The sequence below is a fragment of the Perna viridis genome, chromosome 1 (genome assembly GCF_037379345.1).
Source record: "Perna viridis isolate PV_CMFRI_1.1 ecotype Kerala chromosome 1, ASM3737934v1, whole genome shotgun sequence".
NCBI classification, from domain to species: Eukaryota; Metazoa; Mollusca; class Bivalvia; order Mytilida; family Mytilidae; genus Perna; species Perna viridis.
In genome coordinates, this window is record NC_142445.1 from 56234214 (window position 1) to 56251530 (window position 17317).

Consider the following 17317-nt stretch of genomic DNA (forward strand, 5'->3'; position numbering starts at 1 on the left):
GTTCTTATGGCAATCTCTCATTTTTAGCCTATTCTGCAAAACAAGTCTCCTGTTCTTGCATCTGACAATATGACGGTTGTTGCTTACTTAAAAAAACAAGGAGGAACTCATTGTTTCAAGCTATTTCTTCTTGAAAAAGAAATACTTCTTTGCAATCAAATTCAGCTTCAGCTAGTAGTTCGTCATGTCCCAGGGAAACTCAATATCTTAGCAGACTCTCTATCGAGAACTCTAGCTCCAGTGAATACAGAATTGGAACTTCTCCAGTCAGTGTTTCAAGCCTTGGGGTTTCTCCTCGTGTAGACCTGTTTACAATAAGTCTCAACTTCAAACTTTATGTGTTCGTGTCTCCTGTCCCCGACCCAGAAGCTTATGTAGTAGACACCATGAATTTTCCTTGGGAAGGAATGTTCGGATATACATTCCCTTCATTCAGATTTCTGTCAGCAGTTCTTCGGAAGATTGCTTCGTAGCAATGTCTGATCATTCTTATTGCTCCAACTTGGCCCAAGCAATCTTTGTATCCAGATCTTTTTTCAACTATCTTGTGCTCTTCCACTCTTACTACCAGTAAGACACAACATTCTCTCTCTCCCAGTTCAAGGGCAAGATTCTTCATTCCAAGCCAGAGAATATACATTTTTCGCGTTTCTTCTCTAAGGGATAGTTTCAAGGAGAGATGCTTTTCTGAGCGAGCAGCCAGACATCTCTCCCGAGCAGTCAGAGACTACTAACATTGTATACGATGTTAAGTGGACAATCTTCAGTAGTTGGTGTATTGAGAAGGAAATTGTTCCTTTCAAAATTACTGTTCAGCAGTTAGCTGAATTTCTTATCTATCTTTTTGAAGATAAAAAATTGTGGAAGGAGACAATTTTTTTATCTTCAAAAAGATAGGTAAGAAAAAGGTTATTGTTCTGCTATTTCCAGAACTATCACTTGTCTGGTGGTCTTGAGTTTTGGTAATAATGAGTATATTTCTCTTTTAGTTAAAATGTTTACTCTTGAACGTCCTAGACAGATTTTGTTTTAATTCCTTCCTGGAATTTAAGTTTGGTTTCATCTTTAAAAACCATTCCTTTTGAACCAGCTGAAGAAGTAGATATCAAGTTTTTGTCGTATCAATGTTGTTTTCTACTGGCATTAGCTTCAGGTAGGAGAAGAAGAGAAATACATGCTTTTTCTATTTCGGTTCAATAGAGATAAATATTCAGTCACTCATTTAACTAACCCAGTTTTTTAGCCAAAAAATCAGATTCCCAGTAGAGGTTCAGAACCAATAGTTATACCTTCATTGTCTGTTGATTCTACTTGTAAACTGCTTTGTCCCATCAGAATTTTACTCATTTATTTACAAAGAACTCGTTGTATTAGAGCTAAGGCTAATACTAGGCTAATTATTCCCATTAAGAGTAATCAATGGAACCAAGGTTATAGCGGTAATCAAAAGAATTAATCCAGGGACAAAGACCAGACATGGAAAAAGAGACATACACAGCAAAGAACTAAAATCATAGAAAGATATTAAAAATTTATCAGCAAAAACTATATCTACCTGGATTTGTAAAGTCATTCAGTTAGCCTACAATTCTTCTAGTGAAGAATCTCTGTCTAGTCTGAACATTAAAGCCCACGATGTTAGAGCTATTTCTACATCTTGTGCACTGTTTTTTTAAAGTACGTTTTACCAGCAGGTTTCTGGAGAACTGAAGATTCTTTCATTTCTCATTACCTAAGATCATTATCTTTCCAAGCCGAGGGCTTATATTCATTGGGATCTTTGATAACGGCACAAAAAGTTGTTTTACCTCCTACATCTTCTCTGTTCATGGGATTCAGCTTTACGTTAGATTCTGTGTTTTTTTTTTATATTATTTTTGAATTTATGATAACGTATTTATCATAATAAAATTTAACATTTTTAAAGTAAAATGGGATTTTATAAAATAAATACTTACCATCGTAAATTAAAGGTCCCTTCCAGCCTTCATCTCCTGTTATATTTTTGTATAGCTTCTTGTTTACTTTTGAAAATTAAATGGATGAATAAAGGGTAGGTGGCTATTATGAGGTCATTCCATTGGATAATATTTTTAGATATGGGATCCCGCCTGCTTGACTTGCAGATGGACTTACTCAGAATTTATGATGGTAAGTATTTATTTTATAAAATCCTATTTTACTTTAAAGAGTAATCAAGGGAACCAAGGTTATAGCTGTAATCAAAAGAATGTAATCCAGGGACAAAGACCAGACATGGAAAACAGACATACACAACAAAGAACATAAAGTAACTAAAATCATACATACAAAGTAATAAAAGTGAATGAGCAACTCGGACTCCACTGAAAACTGGGAGCAAGGACCAGGTGCACTTGTAGGGAAGCGTCGTCTGCTTTTTTCTAGAAACAACCGCCGAGTTGCTCATAAAAAGTCAAGTCCGGGGTAGACAAACAAGGAATGTTAAATTTTCTATACTGGTACATTTCCAAGTTTATATTTTAGGGCATCTTATATACACAGTCACTGTAAACAAGAGAGAAACATTCAATGAAAAAATGATACTAGTATTTACAACATTTCTTAAGCAACTTAAAAATTGTTTAATATTAATGAAGTCCTTAAAAGGACTGGTGCATGCATTTATGTTGCAAGTTGAAAACCTGAAAAAATGACCGTTTTGCAAAAGTGTAATAAATGTGGTTATAACTAAAGTTTTACTCTAACCAATACTATATATAAAATTTCAGTACAAACTGAAATCCAGTAGGGTTATGGTAATAGTGACACCCTAATAAGTATTTGAGTAATTTTCCTGACTTTGATAAAACGGAATCAAATATGATTGAAAAAAGTAAGCACTTGAAATGTATAAATGCAATGGAATGCGATGTTCGTGTACTGCAAATCCATATAGTTACTTGTTCTACCGAAATGTGACAGCCAAAATGTCAGAAAATGTTGCATTCAGAATTAAAGATTTTTCGAAATATTAAACAAAAAATTAATGTTTTTAATTTGGGGATATATCTTTAGATATAATTATTGAAGTACCAAGGACTGTTGAATGAAAATATATCATCGTATAATCTATAGAGGAAAGTGCTAAGTAAAATAAGACCTAGATGAACCTGTTCAATCTCCTATAAGAAGTAGCCATACCGAAAGTACAAACCGGGGAAAATCTGAAATAGCACTATTAGGGCAATAGGAAAGAACAAATCGCACAGGAAAACAAAATTGTATACACATTCCACTAAAAGGGGAAGAATATCTATGACATAAAGGTCGATGGTCGTATATAACGGACACTCCATATCAGTTAATCAGGTCATAACTATTGGAATACTGACCTTCATCTATAGGGAAAATACCCTTGTCCCAATTTATCCTAATGCAATCGGGCTGCATACGCTGGAGCTTGCAGCTGGTATATAACTACATAGGAAATGATATCTGACAATGGGTAAACCAAGGTCGACGCATTTGTCTTAGCATTTAGTTGGAACCAGCACGTGGGAATGAACAATCTATGCCCATTTAGATGTTGGAATATCAATAAAGGTCTCATAAGATTGAAAAAAAACATAGCAAGTACATGTTTCGATTATCAATACTTTTATAGCGCATCCATGTCGGGTAAAGTTGTAAAATCTTCTTCCATTTTAGCTCCATTTGCTTCTACTTGTGGTTATTTTTTGTTAAAACATTTTCATTCAAAACTACTGGATCTAAACTACTGGATCATTCGTAGCATCGCCTGAATATAGCTGAAATATTGCTGCTCGGGCGTTAAACCCCAACAATCAATCAATCATTCGTAGCACATATATACGTGTATATGTCCACGTGGCTGTTAAAAACTGCGTCTCACCTGTAATCGGGCACGAGGATGGTCAATTTAAAGTGAAACATCCGTTGTTATCTATCGGTGTCAACCTTGTTTACAAACTAATATACCATCTAGCAAGGAAGCACAAGATGTGTGTCACGCGTCTTTCATAGGCTTTTTGTCTTCTTTTCTGTTTAAAAATAGTATAAACCACGCAATCATATGACCATGTTGAAAATTATTTCCTAAATTATTTATATTGAATTCAGGACACAAAATAAAAGGGCATGTTCTTATATTGGCTTAAGAATTTTCAGTTTGAAAAAAAACGAAAAGGTGTGTCAGCATGTACTGGTGTAGAACTAATTCTCATATGTCTTAAAATGAAATGGGGAAGGAGAAAGGGCAAATGATAATTTATATACGTAGTGTGGAAATGGATACATGACGAACATCAGATATCACTATTGTGTGTATTTCAGGTCAAATTTCATGAAGTTTAGTAGTGGTATATGGTACAAGAGTAGACCATATGTTAAATGCAAGGATCTAATTGGGAATCAGACAAAATTGAGAAATAATGAATCATGCTGAGAAAAACACAAAAATTCCTGTTTTATGGTCTGTTGAAGACGAAGTCTTAGAAGTGTCAGAGGATGCAGAAAAACTGGTACAAAGTTACAATAGAATAATAGGTAAATTAATGAAGAAATTGTGATGCATTTCATATAATTATATTAATTAATAGAAAAAAAAACAAGTAACATTGTAGTTCTATCAGAAACTGGTCGATACCTGTCATACATCTTTCTTTCCTCTTTACAAAAGAGTATAGTGACAAATAAAATTTATAATGCACGAAGCAAGATAAAACAAATGCAATGTAGTTGACAAAAAAAACCACACACACACACATAAAAACAAAAACAAACAAAAACCAAAAAAATCATCCAAAATTTCAAATAAATGTAGTGATGAATTTGTAAAAACCAATCTTCTTCCTCACTTGTTATTTTCTGAAAACAACTCGGACAGTGGAAAAATAGATGCATACTTTTAATGGAAAGATTGATTTAACAGGGAAAAATGGTTAGAACTTAATAATTTTACCAATAGGTAGAACATTGCAAAGATCCGATTAAGTGCCCACTCTCTCAAAATCGAAACCGGGCGCTGTGGTCTACAAAGACTATAAAGAGATGAACGATTTTGTGAATTTTGTGAGTACCAGGAGTTGGAATTTGTGGTTGAATGCAACCTGTATTCTGATGTGATGTCAGAAAGTTTTAATTTCAAAGAAGTTATTGATAAATGTAACAATTTTAATGCTTATCAGCCTGGTCGAAATGTTTATGGCTATTTATTGTAATGAGAATACATATGTCGTATAAATAATGCCATGGAGATTAAAATGAACAAACTGAAGTCCCAAAGATCCGTGTAACAGCACTGATCCTTATGATTTTTGTTTGTGTGTTTGTTTGACTTGTATCATAATTGTTCATATTGTATATTTTGTTAATTACGTTGTTCCTTTCCTCTTTCGTCTAACCATGGACTTGACTTTTTTATGAGCAACTCGGTGGGTGTTTCTAGAAAAGCCGAGGACGCTTACCCTACCGGTGCACCTGATTCATGCTCCCAGTTTTTAGTGGAGTCCGAGTTGCTCATTTACTTTAGTTACTTTGTATATATTATTTTAGTTACTTTATGTTCTTTGTTGTGTATATCTGTTTTCCATGTCTGGTCTTTGTCCCTGGATTACATTCTTTTGATTACCGCTATAACCTTGGTACCCTTGATTACTCTTCCATATGTTTAGTTTGTATGTATGTTTTTATGTACTACGTGTATTGCTTTGACCCCTATGGGTTTATCATGCAATAAGTTATCAAGTTATCTATCTATCCATAATTCATACCTCAAATTACTGACACGTAAAAAGAAATGAAGCAATTTCTGTGTTTAAGATTTCATGGAGAGGACATTTGTAACTACTCAAGGACAATGGAGAAACTTAATATATACTTAGTCCAGTATGTCTATAGTTGGAAAATCTCTTTTAGAGTGAAATATTTGCCTAAGAATGTCATGTGAACTTCAGTAGGTTTTCCAACATCGAGGATGTTCATTTATTTTGGGTTTTCTGTGTGTTTACATCTGGTTCTAATTTTGAACTCCGTTTTCTGTTTGTTCAGATTTGATTTTGGTTTTGATATGGTCTTTGTCCCTTCAATTCAGAGCTTTGGGTGCAGTTTTAACTATGGTAACTCTTGATTCATTGCAACTCGTAAAACCGAAGAAAGTTTTCACTCATATCCGTAATCTTAGAAAAGAACAGAACAGTATAACAACATTCGACCACTTGCCGACTATACAGATATTGCTCTAAATTATAACACTCTGATCTTGAACTTTTGCACTTTGTTGTTGGTTCGAAAAAGTCAATGACCTATAGCTTTTAATAAGTGTCACTTGATAAAGCCGTGTCTAACAGGAAAATCTACAAGGCACTAAACTTTAAATAACGAGGTCGGCCCAAACTGTAGGTTGAACGTCTCACTTGTCATTTTTTCAAGTAATATGATTTGGGATTTTGAGAAAAATAACCCCGACCTTTTGCGTTGGTGAATGGGGAGAGATTTTTCGCTAGTGTGAATCTTTTCATAATGCTATTCAATGGACATAAAATGTGCCTAGGCAGGGGTTGGGCCACCATTGTTCCTCAACCAAGGTGAACTCAGATTAGGGGGTGTGTAAATAGGATTAAATAATTAATCCAAGCGAAGCAAGAAAATTTGGAGGAGTAAATTTGAAAAAAAATCAAGATTTCATGCAAAAAAAAAAAAGGTTTCCCACTTTTAGAGGTGATATGCCTGGCACGCAGTCCTTGAAGCTAAACCATCAGCCACCTCTGAGGACCTTACAAGATGCATTCCATGTTTGCCTAAAAACTTCAGTGTGCAATTTTATAGATAACAAGACAACAAAATCTGATGATTTTTCATTTATTTATCAAAGAAATATAAATATAATTGCATTGCTCAATAGAAATAAATTAATATGTTCACTGACAAGAGACAACATAAATGGGACCTATTCTAAGCATTTAGCTTAAAAATTATATAAATAAACAATGAGAACTTTACAATGAAAACAGACATAAAGATGTGCTACTTAGAATCAGAAACCGACAGGGAAAACATGAAGTTTCTACCAAATATATACGTGTATATGCAAGTGCACCATTTAATGCATTTAACCCTGTGTATGTTTCTTAAAACTTATCTTTAGAAAAAGGTTATATTAATGCTGTACAAAAATTATAATATTGTGTCTGAATACTGATTATGTTCTTATAGAATATGTGGTATTTCTTTGCCATTAAATTCTTACATCACATTTTTAATATAAAACATCCCGAAAGAGAGCTTTTGACATTATACATTGTAGATGTACAAAAAAAAACCAATAAACACACTTTCACATTAATAATGTAAAAAAAACCAAAGACTTGAAATGTTTGATTGTTAAACAATTGGTGGCAGTGTTCTAGGATTTTTCAGAAATTGAGGTTTCCTCGGGAAATATCCTTATAAAATCAACTTTCCCACAGTCAATGACTGCTTTCCTAACAAAACAAATCCTTACAGCATATGAAGTTTTCAACTTGCTACGGGAAAGTGTAACTAAGTATCTAACTTTCCCCGACCCAAATTTCACTTGCCCTGGGTAACAGGAAATAGGAATCCTAGGACACTGTGGTGGGCTTGTAGGGGTTATGTTTAATTCATTTGGAACATGATTTTTCATTGTTAACTGAACAAAAAACAATGAAACCAAATAAAAATGAAATGTAAGATTTGTCACTATATTACTGGAAGAAATTGGCTTAGCGATTAAAAGAGTTTTTGTCATAGTTTTATTCTATCTATTCATTCTACACTTTCACTACAAAAGTTTTATGGTCGTCATCATGAACTCCTGGATCGTTATGGTGTATCCATCAGCACCATGAAAACCGATTTATTCAATGGGTCATAGTTTTCCTTTCCTCGTTTGTCTACCCCGGACTTGACTTTTTATGAGCAACTTGGCGGGTGTTTCTAGAAAAGCCGAGGGCGCTTACCCTACTGGTGCACCTGGTCCATTGCTCCCAGTTTTTAGTGGAGTCCGAGTTGCTCATTTACTTTTGTTACTTTGTATGTATGATTTTAGTTACTTTATGTTCTTTGTTGTGTATGTCTGTTTTCCATGTCTGGTCTTTGTCCCTGGATTACATTCTTTTGATTACCGCTATAACCTTGGTTCCCTTGATTACTCTTTCACTTAGATAAATTTCTTTTCATTTAAATAAACAAAATTATTCTTAGATCCAATAAGAGAAACACTCATTAAACACAAGCACATTCATATCTTGTGTTTTTATTTTAGGATTTATTTAATTGTGATCACTTTATCTATTATAAGGGACTACCTTTCTATTGGTAGAAAATGGAAAAGGGGAAACTTCGCCTGTCCACACTAAATGTGTCATTATTTTAATGCCAAAACTGAGAAAACTCTTTTTAGTAATAATTGGAAAACTATCATCTGACAAACCAAGTAGCATAAAGGCATTATGGCTATAAAAAATAAAGTCTAGCCTATTGACAATACTAGCACAATGTATACAAAAATTACATAGAAAGAAAGACAACATAGCACCATTAAAATTATAACTTAAATATAACTGTACTTGTATTAAATATTCATTTAAACAAAAAGGAGAAGCCATTTTTCATAGAAATTGGTAAGCTGCTAATAAACAAGAATTACCTACATGTATCAGTTTTGATTTACTGTATCTCAATGGGAAATTCAAAAATAAATTAAAAATCACGTTTTTGCTTTTCCCTTTATACACACAGTAAGTTGGTTTTATGTTAATACATCAGAAATATGTTTTCAGAACAAGATTTTATAGACAGTAATAAATGATGTTTAGGTATAACTTTACTTTGTCCCATTCACTATTGTGTAATAATGTTTTTTTATGGTTGAGCTAGGAAGAAAACAGCTGTTAACTACAAAAAAACTTGAAGATCATGAAAGCTCAAATAAGCAACTTAAAAGTTTTAAAATATGTAACATAAGTTCAAACTTGTGACTATAGTGTAATTAAAGAATAATTTGACCATAATTGTACTTAGTTAATATGCCTGTAATACACATGTATCTGTTGGTTTTTGTACAAATGTGGTCTAAAGTACGTTCAACATTTTAAAGTATGGTTCCACCTACAAACAAGACAGGGGGTGATTCATCATATCTTGAGATAATCAATGAAACTGTATGAATACATTTGTAAGGTCCTAAAATTAACTCTTCTTATGTTCATGTCCTTGGATCTGCTATATTTTGTGAAATATTTTTTCTTCAATTTGCACTTTCATATTTGAATAGTTTCTATGAGAACTACTGAAGGATTTCCAATTAAAACAAATTTTGGGAACCCCTATATATTGTGAAATATTTTTAACTGGTAATAGTGAAAAAATTCTGGCATTCCCTTAATGTTTCTGTAGTAGAAAATAACAAAATTTTAAGTTTAAATAAAGCCAGTAAACTACTTTTATTTGCACAAATATTTCTTAACACAGTTTCTACAGGGCCTACTGAAGGATTTGCAATAAAAAAATATTTGGGATTAAGAAATGCATGAATCACCCATTACATCCTCTGCCTGGTTTTAGGCAGAGCAGTACTTAACAATCAAAAGAATCAACTGACACATTAAAATTCTCAAAAATGTCCATCATCTATGTTCTGGTTCATAGTACTTACTGTTCTATAAATTATGACTAGTACAATTATTTTAAGAAAATTGTATGTAGAGAACTATTTTAACAATCTAATATTATACCTTCATATTTTAAGATAGGAAGATAATTGACAGAAAAAAATAAATTAAATTTTTGTGCAAGAATGAAATATGAATCTTTAAATAAATATATATGCTTAACTTAAGTCTGTCAAAAATAAAAAATAACACATGCATTGTCCACTAACTGGCATTTTTCCTGCTTTTGAAGCTATTTACATTGATAATATACAACTCTGTAACAACAACAAAAGAATGAGGCGAAACTCCATGTATAAAGTAAACTTCATACCAAATGCACATCTGGTACAGAGACTAAGAATGGAACTTTAAAGAGTATGTTTCTGTTGTAGTTTACATGTCATGAAAAGTTATGAGGTAGCTTACATAAACTATTACACTGAGTGACGCTTATAATTAAGCACTTTCAAATTTCGTCAATCTTTCTCAAGCAAAAATATCAAATTCATGAGGATAGATCACACTGTTTATGCACTTTTTTTCCAGAAAATAGCAAAGCAACTAGAAAATTTAAGCCAAAAAGAATGATAGATAAAATTTCCATATTAATCACTTCCACAAAAGGAGTCTGCAACTCTTGCTGATAAGGATGACAGAGGCTATAAGAACAACAAAATAAATTTAAAATGATGGCCTTATGAATAATTGTAATAAATAATGGAGTTAAGATCTATTCTATATAAAAAACAAATGATATCATATCTTAACACTGCTACGAAAATTTCATAAGAAATACATTTGTACTATGTACCAGTAAGTCAACTGTAGAACGAAAATTGGTCATGTACATTACTATTCAATATGAATTTCAATTACTTATCAATCAGTTGATAATAGATTGCATTTAACCCATGTATATATGAATCACCGGTGAAATAATGAACAAATAAAATGTACAAAAACTATGAAACAATAACCTCCATGGCAGTCACAGTATCACTACACACACTACCAATAGATGAGGTATCACATGAGTCTATTGACTGGTTATCATCTGACCTATCACCATCCCATGAACTTGTACTTTCTTCTGACATACTAGTGGTCCTTGAGGACTGACTTGATGAAGTCCATGACAACAATGAGGAAGTACTGTCTGAGGATGGAACAGAGTTCTTTCTGTTGGCATGTCTCCGTAAATGTTTAGAAAGATGGTCACTTCTCATAAACTTTCTATCACAGTGCATGCATGTAAACTTTTTCTCTCCGGTATGTGTCCTTCGATGCCTTGACCTTTCATCAGATCTAGCAAATCTTCTATTGCAGAATTCCCAATCACAAACAAAAGGTTTTTCTCCTGAAATCATATAAAGGAATATGACAAATTTACAAAATAAATTTGAAGTGTAATAAATTTTTTTGTCAGTAAAATTGTCAGATATTAAATATCTAACATAAGTTCTTTCTATTAATACAAGTTATTCAAAGTTTATCACAGAACATGACAAATAACATGTCATGCATGACTGATTTTTCCACTTTTCATAGTTTTATATAGTATTTTGCCTCAAGTACAACATTTTTGTGGTTCCTAAAATAATATACCACATATATACAGTTACAAATCTATGATGTAGGTATACAAACGTCGTTATTTGTTTGATAAATACCCTGAGGCAGCTTTTACAATTGTTCATAATAATCAGCAAGTAAAATTCATTGTTGTATCAAGTATAAAAAAAAATGTGCAATGTGATACTATCAAGTGTATAGGCTACTTTTTATTACTCAGTCAAACATTTTTATTTGAAGTCAACATTGAATACTTCTGACCATGATCAAATTGCATTAAAACTGAGTAAAAATGTTTAGAGTAAAGGCAGGAGTTACATTTTATAATATTAAAAGCTTTGAATAATATTCAATGAACAATCTTAACAGTTCTCATATAATGTTTTCAAATTACCCGTGTGAGTTCTTAAATGGGCTTTGAGATGAGAACTCTTAAAGTATGTTTTTCCACAACTGTCATAAGTACATGCATAGTTCCTCCGTCTCCCTGTATTAGAATTGATAATATCTTCAACAGTCACATTTCCTTGAGGTGGGGCAGGAGCAATAGGACACAGCTTATCAAGCCATGCCTTACACGATATAGCTTGCTGCAATGGCTGGACACTGTTATTGTTTATAAGAATAACCTGTACAACAGGCTGAGATGATGCTGAGTTTGTGACATCTGTTGATTGAGGTGCACTAGCTGAAACATTACTGTTAGAAGAAATAACAGGCTGAATTCTAGGTACATTATCATTTGGTAGCATCTGTTCATTAACAATCATTTTGTTTCCACTTCCTAACTGGTTCTTGTTTATGTTGTCATTCAAAACAGGACTAACAGTTTTTGGTACTACCACTGGGAGTTGTGTAGGCTTTTCATTATCATTTATTTTACCTTCTCTCAAGAGCTAAAAATATAAAAAAAACATAGATCATGTACACAGTAATTAAACTGCAATATCAAATGCTAGCAGTTTTAGGAAATGAAAAAACCTGGTATTCTTATTCAATTCAACTATCAAAAATAAGCTGCTAAAACTATGTGTAAAACCATGCGCTTAAACTCATTGTGAACAGGAGACAATGGAAATTGCATTATAAATACTTCCTCTATCCCTTGAAAAATTACATGTATTTTTCAACAAAAAACCAGTTATCTACAATACAAATAAAATTTGTAATTTTCATATGTAATGTACATACTTATAATATTTTCCAATACTATCCAGTCCATAACATTAAATTATCCATAATTTAACTAATATAATTGTGTACTTGTGTTCATGAGTTGCCTAATGAATTAAGAAAGGGGTGAATCATTGAAGTTGGATAAAGTACCATAGCTAGCTTGGACTCTTTTTTGAGTGGTTTTGGTGAAGGTTGAGGTTCATTTCTCTTTAAAACACTACTTGTCTGGTAAGCCTTGTATGCTGGACAATAATCTTTAGAATTCAGAACATTGCCAATAGATAACAGAGTTTCTATTGCCTCTCTTTCAACTGAAGATCCACAGTTCTCCATTCCTTGCTTCAATGCACACTGAATACACATTTCACCTAATCTGTAATTATAAGAACAACACTTAATTTATATGTGTACACAGTTTGGTTTTCTACTGCAGAAAGTGCATATAAACATACTCCAAATAATGATATACAGGGGCCCTGTGCAGGTCTAGGTGTGAAAAGAATAGCCCTGCAGCAGCACTAAACTTGTCATAAAAGGCGACTAAATAGTGCTCAGAAACCTAGCCGGGGCTAGGTGCTCTGCCCACAGAGCAACTGGGTTGTGTGCCCCAGGTGGTGGAATGGGGTACCCCTGGCGTGTTACATGCTGGGGTTGTCAGGCTATAATACGGAAAACCTGACAGCAAATCATAGTGGTGCACCATGTTGGTTCCTTCACGATAAAGAACCCTGCTGTGGTATTCAATAGGAGTAGGAGCCTTTGCGCTCTTCCACAGGAGGCTAAATTATCCTACCCTACCCATCCCCCTTTTTCTATTTGTCGACCCTATTATCCTTGTGTCCCATCCCTTGTTTCATATCATCATCATTCATGTTCATTTTATCATCCATTTCATGTTCATCGCCCGAATATAGCTGAAATATTGCTGCTCGGGCGTTAAAACCCCAACAATCAATCAATCAATCATGATATATGGGGCTGTAAAATTGGCACGCAGTTTGACTAGTCGTCGGGGGGGGGGGGGTGAACCTATGCATGTACATGTATGTGTGTCTGTTATTACTGGAATTAAGACTCTTATTTTCTGAACTGATTGACTTAACTATAAATATGTTTTATTAGCAAATATTACCAAAAAAGGCAAGTAACTATAATCGTGAGAAAATCGAGCAACTCGTGTATCAACAATGTTTATAAATAAACACACGTGTGTTTCTAAAAATAGCCTAAGAAATTCCAATGTTCAGTTGCATAACTCATTTTACGGTAAAATATCATAAATTAATGTAACCGAGCTATCCTTAATATCGGTTATAAACAACTTCACAACCAAAGACGAGAGAAAGAAATAAAACCCAACAGAAATAGCAACCCACATGTTATATCGGTCATATATAGTAAATGCGACCATGACCGACAAAATGTAGGTCATATTGTGACACACCCCCCATAAGTTGTCCAGCTATTTTTCATTTGATTTAAGCATCTAACAAACAATTTGCTGATAATTCGGATAAAAATATAGGGTCAAGATTCGAATCTTATAGAACTTTGGGCAACAATCGCATTTTCTCCACACATTTCGAGTTTCGAACTGGCATGAACTCGGGTCGATCAGCTGTCAAAATCATGATCACAAGAAGGGGCATTACTCATGGTGTAAACAAAGACATCAAACCCCAAATTTTACAGTTCTCATGGTACCAAAAAAAAGTTTTTTAAGAGCAAAATAACAACTTTAATGTGATTACTTTGTGGCTTTCTTCAGTACAATTAATCTGATCCACATTCGTGTATTTTTTAAGGGAGACTTTTTGATGGTCAAATGTACGAGACCCACTGTACAAGCACTTTAATTAAGGTTAACAGAGAAAAAAGTTTTTTCCTACCGTAAAAATGACCATAAACCCGTTCCTGATGCAAGAATGTCCAATATACGCACATAAACCTTCCCTGCTCTCAGTTTATTAGAAATATACAAATTATTATTAAAATTATCATTTGGGTGAGGGCGGGGATTTCTTAGCCAATAAGCGTCGCTAATTTTTAGTGAATAACCAATCAGATGAGAGCGATCATGCAAACTTCGGCTGAATATAGCTGATCTAGCACGTGGGTCTTCAGTGAACGACAACATGAAATTTTGTGTATTGCTTATACCTGTCTTGAAGATCAATCAATATCTTAGGTCGTGTATTGATGCACGTAAGCGCAGTTATAATAACGTGAATAAAAAGTGACATGTTGTACAATATTGCTAATGTTAAATTATTTGACTTACACTCAAATATTTTACATATACGTGTATATAATTATGACGATAATCTTTGATGAAATTCATACGAAGATCACGCATGTTTTTCCTGCTTATATTTAATTAAGGCGGTTTATTAATAATTTCCTCGAAGGTGTACATTAAAAACTTCTAGAAAGAAAAATAAAATATATTAAGTAAGACATCCAAGAAAGGGCCAAGGATTTATACGTAGCATTTATATTTAACTTTTTGAAAGGACTTATCATTTTAAGAACAGTTAATTGCACGAAAGTGAATTGAACAACTAATCCAATTTTTGTATTTCCTATGAATTTACTCTGTACGGGAATAACCTTTTGATTTTCTTGGGGTGAGTGAGATAGGATCAAATTTGAGATAAAAAGACGAGACGATGATGTATGGTTAAATAATCCAGGATGAACAGCTGGGTAACCAAGACAGTTTTGAGTAAAAATATATATATATACACAACTACACAACGTCTCAGAATGTGACGACTCTATTCGCTACACTGCTTCATCGGATCAAATTGATACAGGGAAGATAACGTAAACTTAAAGAAGGGTCTGAAAAATTCCCAACGATGTTAGAACTCAAATTTGCGAAGCAAATTTTTGGTCGTTCCCTCCGCGGGACTTGAACTAGTACCGCTGTAACATCTATGGCAACACCGCCTGCACTAACCACTAGTGGTCTAGGGCGTTGGGAATTTTTCAGACCCTTCTATATATATATATGTAATCAAATAAAAAATAAAGAAGACAGGAAAGAAAAAGATGTTTTTTTTTGCTAAATGACACTGAAAGGAAATTTTTTATCTTCTCAGTGGATTAGCTAAGCGTCGTAATTCTGTTATGATGCTGCAAGAACAAAAATAAGCAATCATGCAAGTTTTTGCATACATTTCATGAATATATTCCATTGTAACAAGAAACACACTGAGACATAATGGCTTAAAGAGTATTATTATTCTAAACCAATCTACATGTAATTGTATTAGACCTATCAATTGTTCCATTCAGTCAATGCAGTGAGGTCTAATTTGAATTACTAGAGTGATTCCAAACACACATGATGGCTTTTATTGCAGCCCTGTAGACTTTGTGAACATTCATTCTAACCGTATAGGTCGTGGTCAAAGATTCTGGGCAAAATGCAAGACCATTGTCTTGAAAAATGGCTACCACAAATGGTAAAATATAAAAACAGAGATACAAACAATTTTTAACATGACCATGGAACGAGAGAAATTCATTTTCTTCAAAAACTTACAAGAATCAGGCGATAGTCTGGAGCTATATATCAAGAACGAGAAAGACTACAAGTATGAAGTTGTTCCATTAGAATGCAATGGTCTCTAAGCGTAACTAATTAAACCAACTTTCTTAAATCACATGTAGTCTCATCAAGCCTTCACATAAAAAAGACAGGTATAATCTTCCAAACCTCTGGACGTCCGTGGATAAATATAGAATGATTTGAAAAAGGGTTCAGTCACAAGAGGTATAAAAACAGGCTTCTTAAACAGGTCTTTTATACTTTCATCTTTCAGTAAGATCAACAAGCCCATCATACATATACATGTATGCCCAGTGTCTTTAAATTTTAAAATAAAAAATACCCTCTCAGCAGAACGTCGTGGTTTGCACATGCAAACGAAGATCTCTCAGTCACAACAATTCAGTACGATATCTCTAAAGTCTTTGATGCTTTACAAATAGAGGATTCTTTATGATTGTTCTTGGATGTTCAGTGTGTGTCACCAATGTCTGTTGAAATGTCATTGGGGTGTTCGAAATTATATTTTGTAAACTTCATGCCCAATAGAATAAAAATATGTGTTGGTAATCTGATTTGAACATCACTTTTTATTACGTAACCTGCATTGCATATACACTTGAAGTGAAGCGTAATAGATAGGTGTTTTTGAATAGAAAATCACTGGAGCGGGGCTCATTTTGAATCCAGTGGAATCGGTGACACTGCAAGCAGATACTGGAATTTCATACCTTGACATGAAGAAATCGAATATTTAACTACGGCTATAGGCCTATCGGACTCATATTAAGATAGGCTTTTATTAGATACATTTCCTGCTCAGACTGATAGTAAATTATTCTTACTTCATTGATACATAGACCTGCAATGAATTGTAGGTCTCTGATTGACAATATGCAGTGAATATATTTTTCTTACAAAATCAGGGGCGGATCCAGGATTTGAGTTTAAGGGGGCGTTAATTGAATTAAATGCCATTCAAAGCAAGGCAAAAAATATTATGGGGTGAAACTTGTGGTGATTTTTTTTCCTTACCGATTTAGGGGGGGGGGATAGGCCAGTCCTTGGATCCGCGCCTGAAAATGCAAATATATTTTTTTTCTCCATGAGGAGGTATTTAAGATTATATTGAAAAGTGAAAATGTTAAAACTAATTTGCGCATTCTTGGTTTTCTAAAAATATTTGTAAAATATTTTGTTGTTATTGTCCCGCTCCCTAAATTATTGATTTTATTAAGGTTTTACAACATACTGCTATTTGTAAGTATATTTGATTAATGTCACGATCGTAATTGAAAGTACGGGAAAAGGAAAGCAACTCCAGATACTGCTTAATATTTTTGCGGAACACACCGGA

The 17317-nt window shown here is 33.5% G+C and overlaps 1 protein-coding gene and 1 long non-coding RNA gene across 2 annotated transcripts; one reads left to right on the forward strand and one right to left on the reverse strand.

Annotated features, from left to right (window-relative positions):
* Positions 1-4105: 4105 nt before the first annotated feature.
* LOC148629485 (uncharacterized) lies at positions 4106-8318 on the forward strand. Its single transcript, XR_015916433.1, has 2 exons — positions 4106-4527; positions 4949-8318. It is a non-coding gene; the product is annotated as an uncharacterized LOC148629485 (long non-coding RNA).
* Positions 6825-14370, reverse strand: LOC148629486 (uncharacterized). The gene is made up of 4 exons (XM_088552081.1): positions 14294-14370; positions 12555-12777; positions 11623-12124; positions 6825-11013 (listed from the first exon to the last, which is right to left on the reverse strand). Exons 2-4 carry the CDS (start codon positions 12765-12767, stop codon positions 10619-10621), a joined length of 1110 nt encoding a protein of 369 aa, XP_088408207.1. The 5' UTR covers positions 12768-12777; positions 14294-14370; the 3' UTR covers positions 6825-10618.
* Between the last annotated feature and the right edge of the window lie 2947 nt (positions 14371-17317).

Excerpts from the sequence above, each read along its gene's own strand:
- LOC148629486 (XM_088552081.1), bottom strand. The coding sequence starts at position 12,767 with ATGTGTATTCAGTGTGCATTGAAGCAAGGAATGGAGAACTGTGGATCT. Across the intron at positions 12,125-12,554 it reads AAGAGTCCAAGCTAGCTATG|CTCTTGAGAGAAGGTAAAAT; the intron begins GTACTTTATCCA and ends TTATATTTTTAG. Across the intron at positions 11,014-11,622 it reads CCATTTAAGAACTCACACGG|GAGAAAAACCTTTTGTTTGT; the intron begins GTAATTTGAAAA and ends ATATGATTTCAG.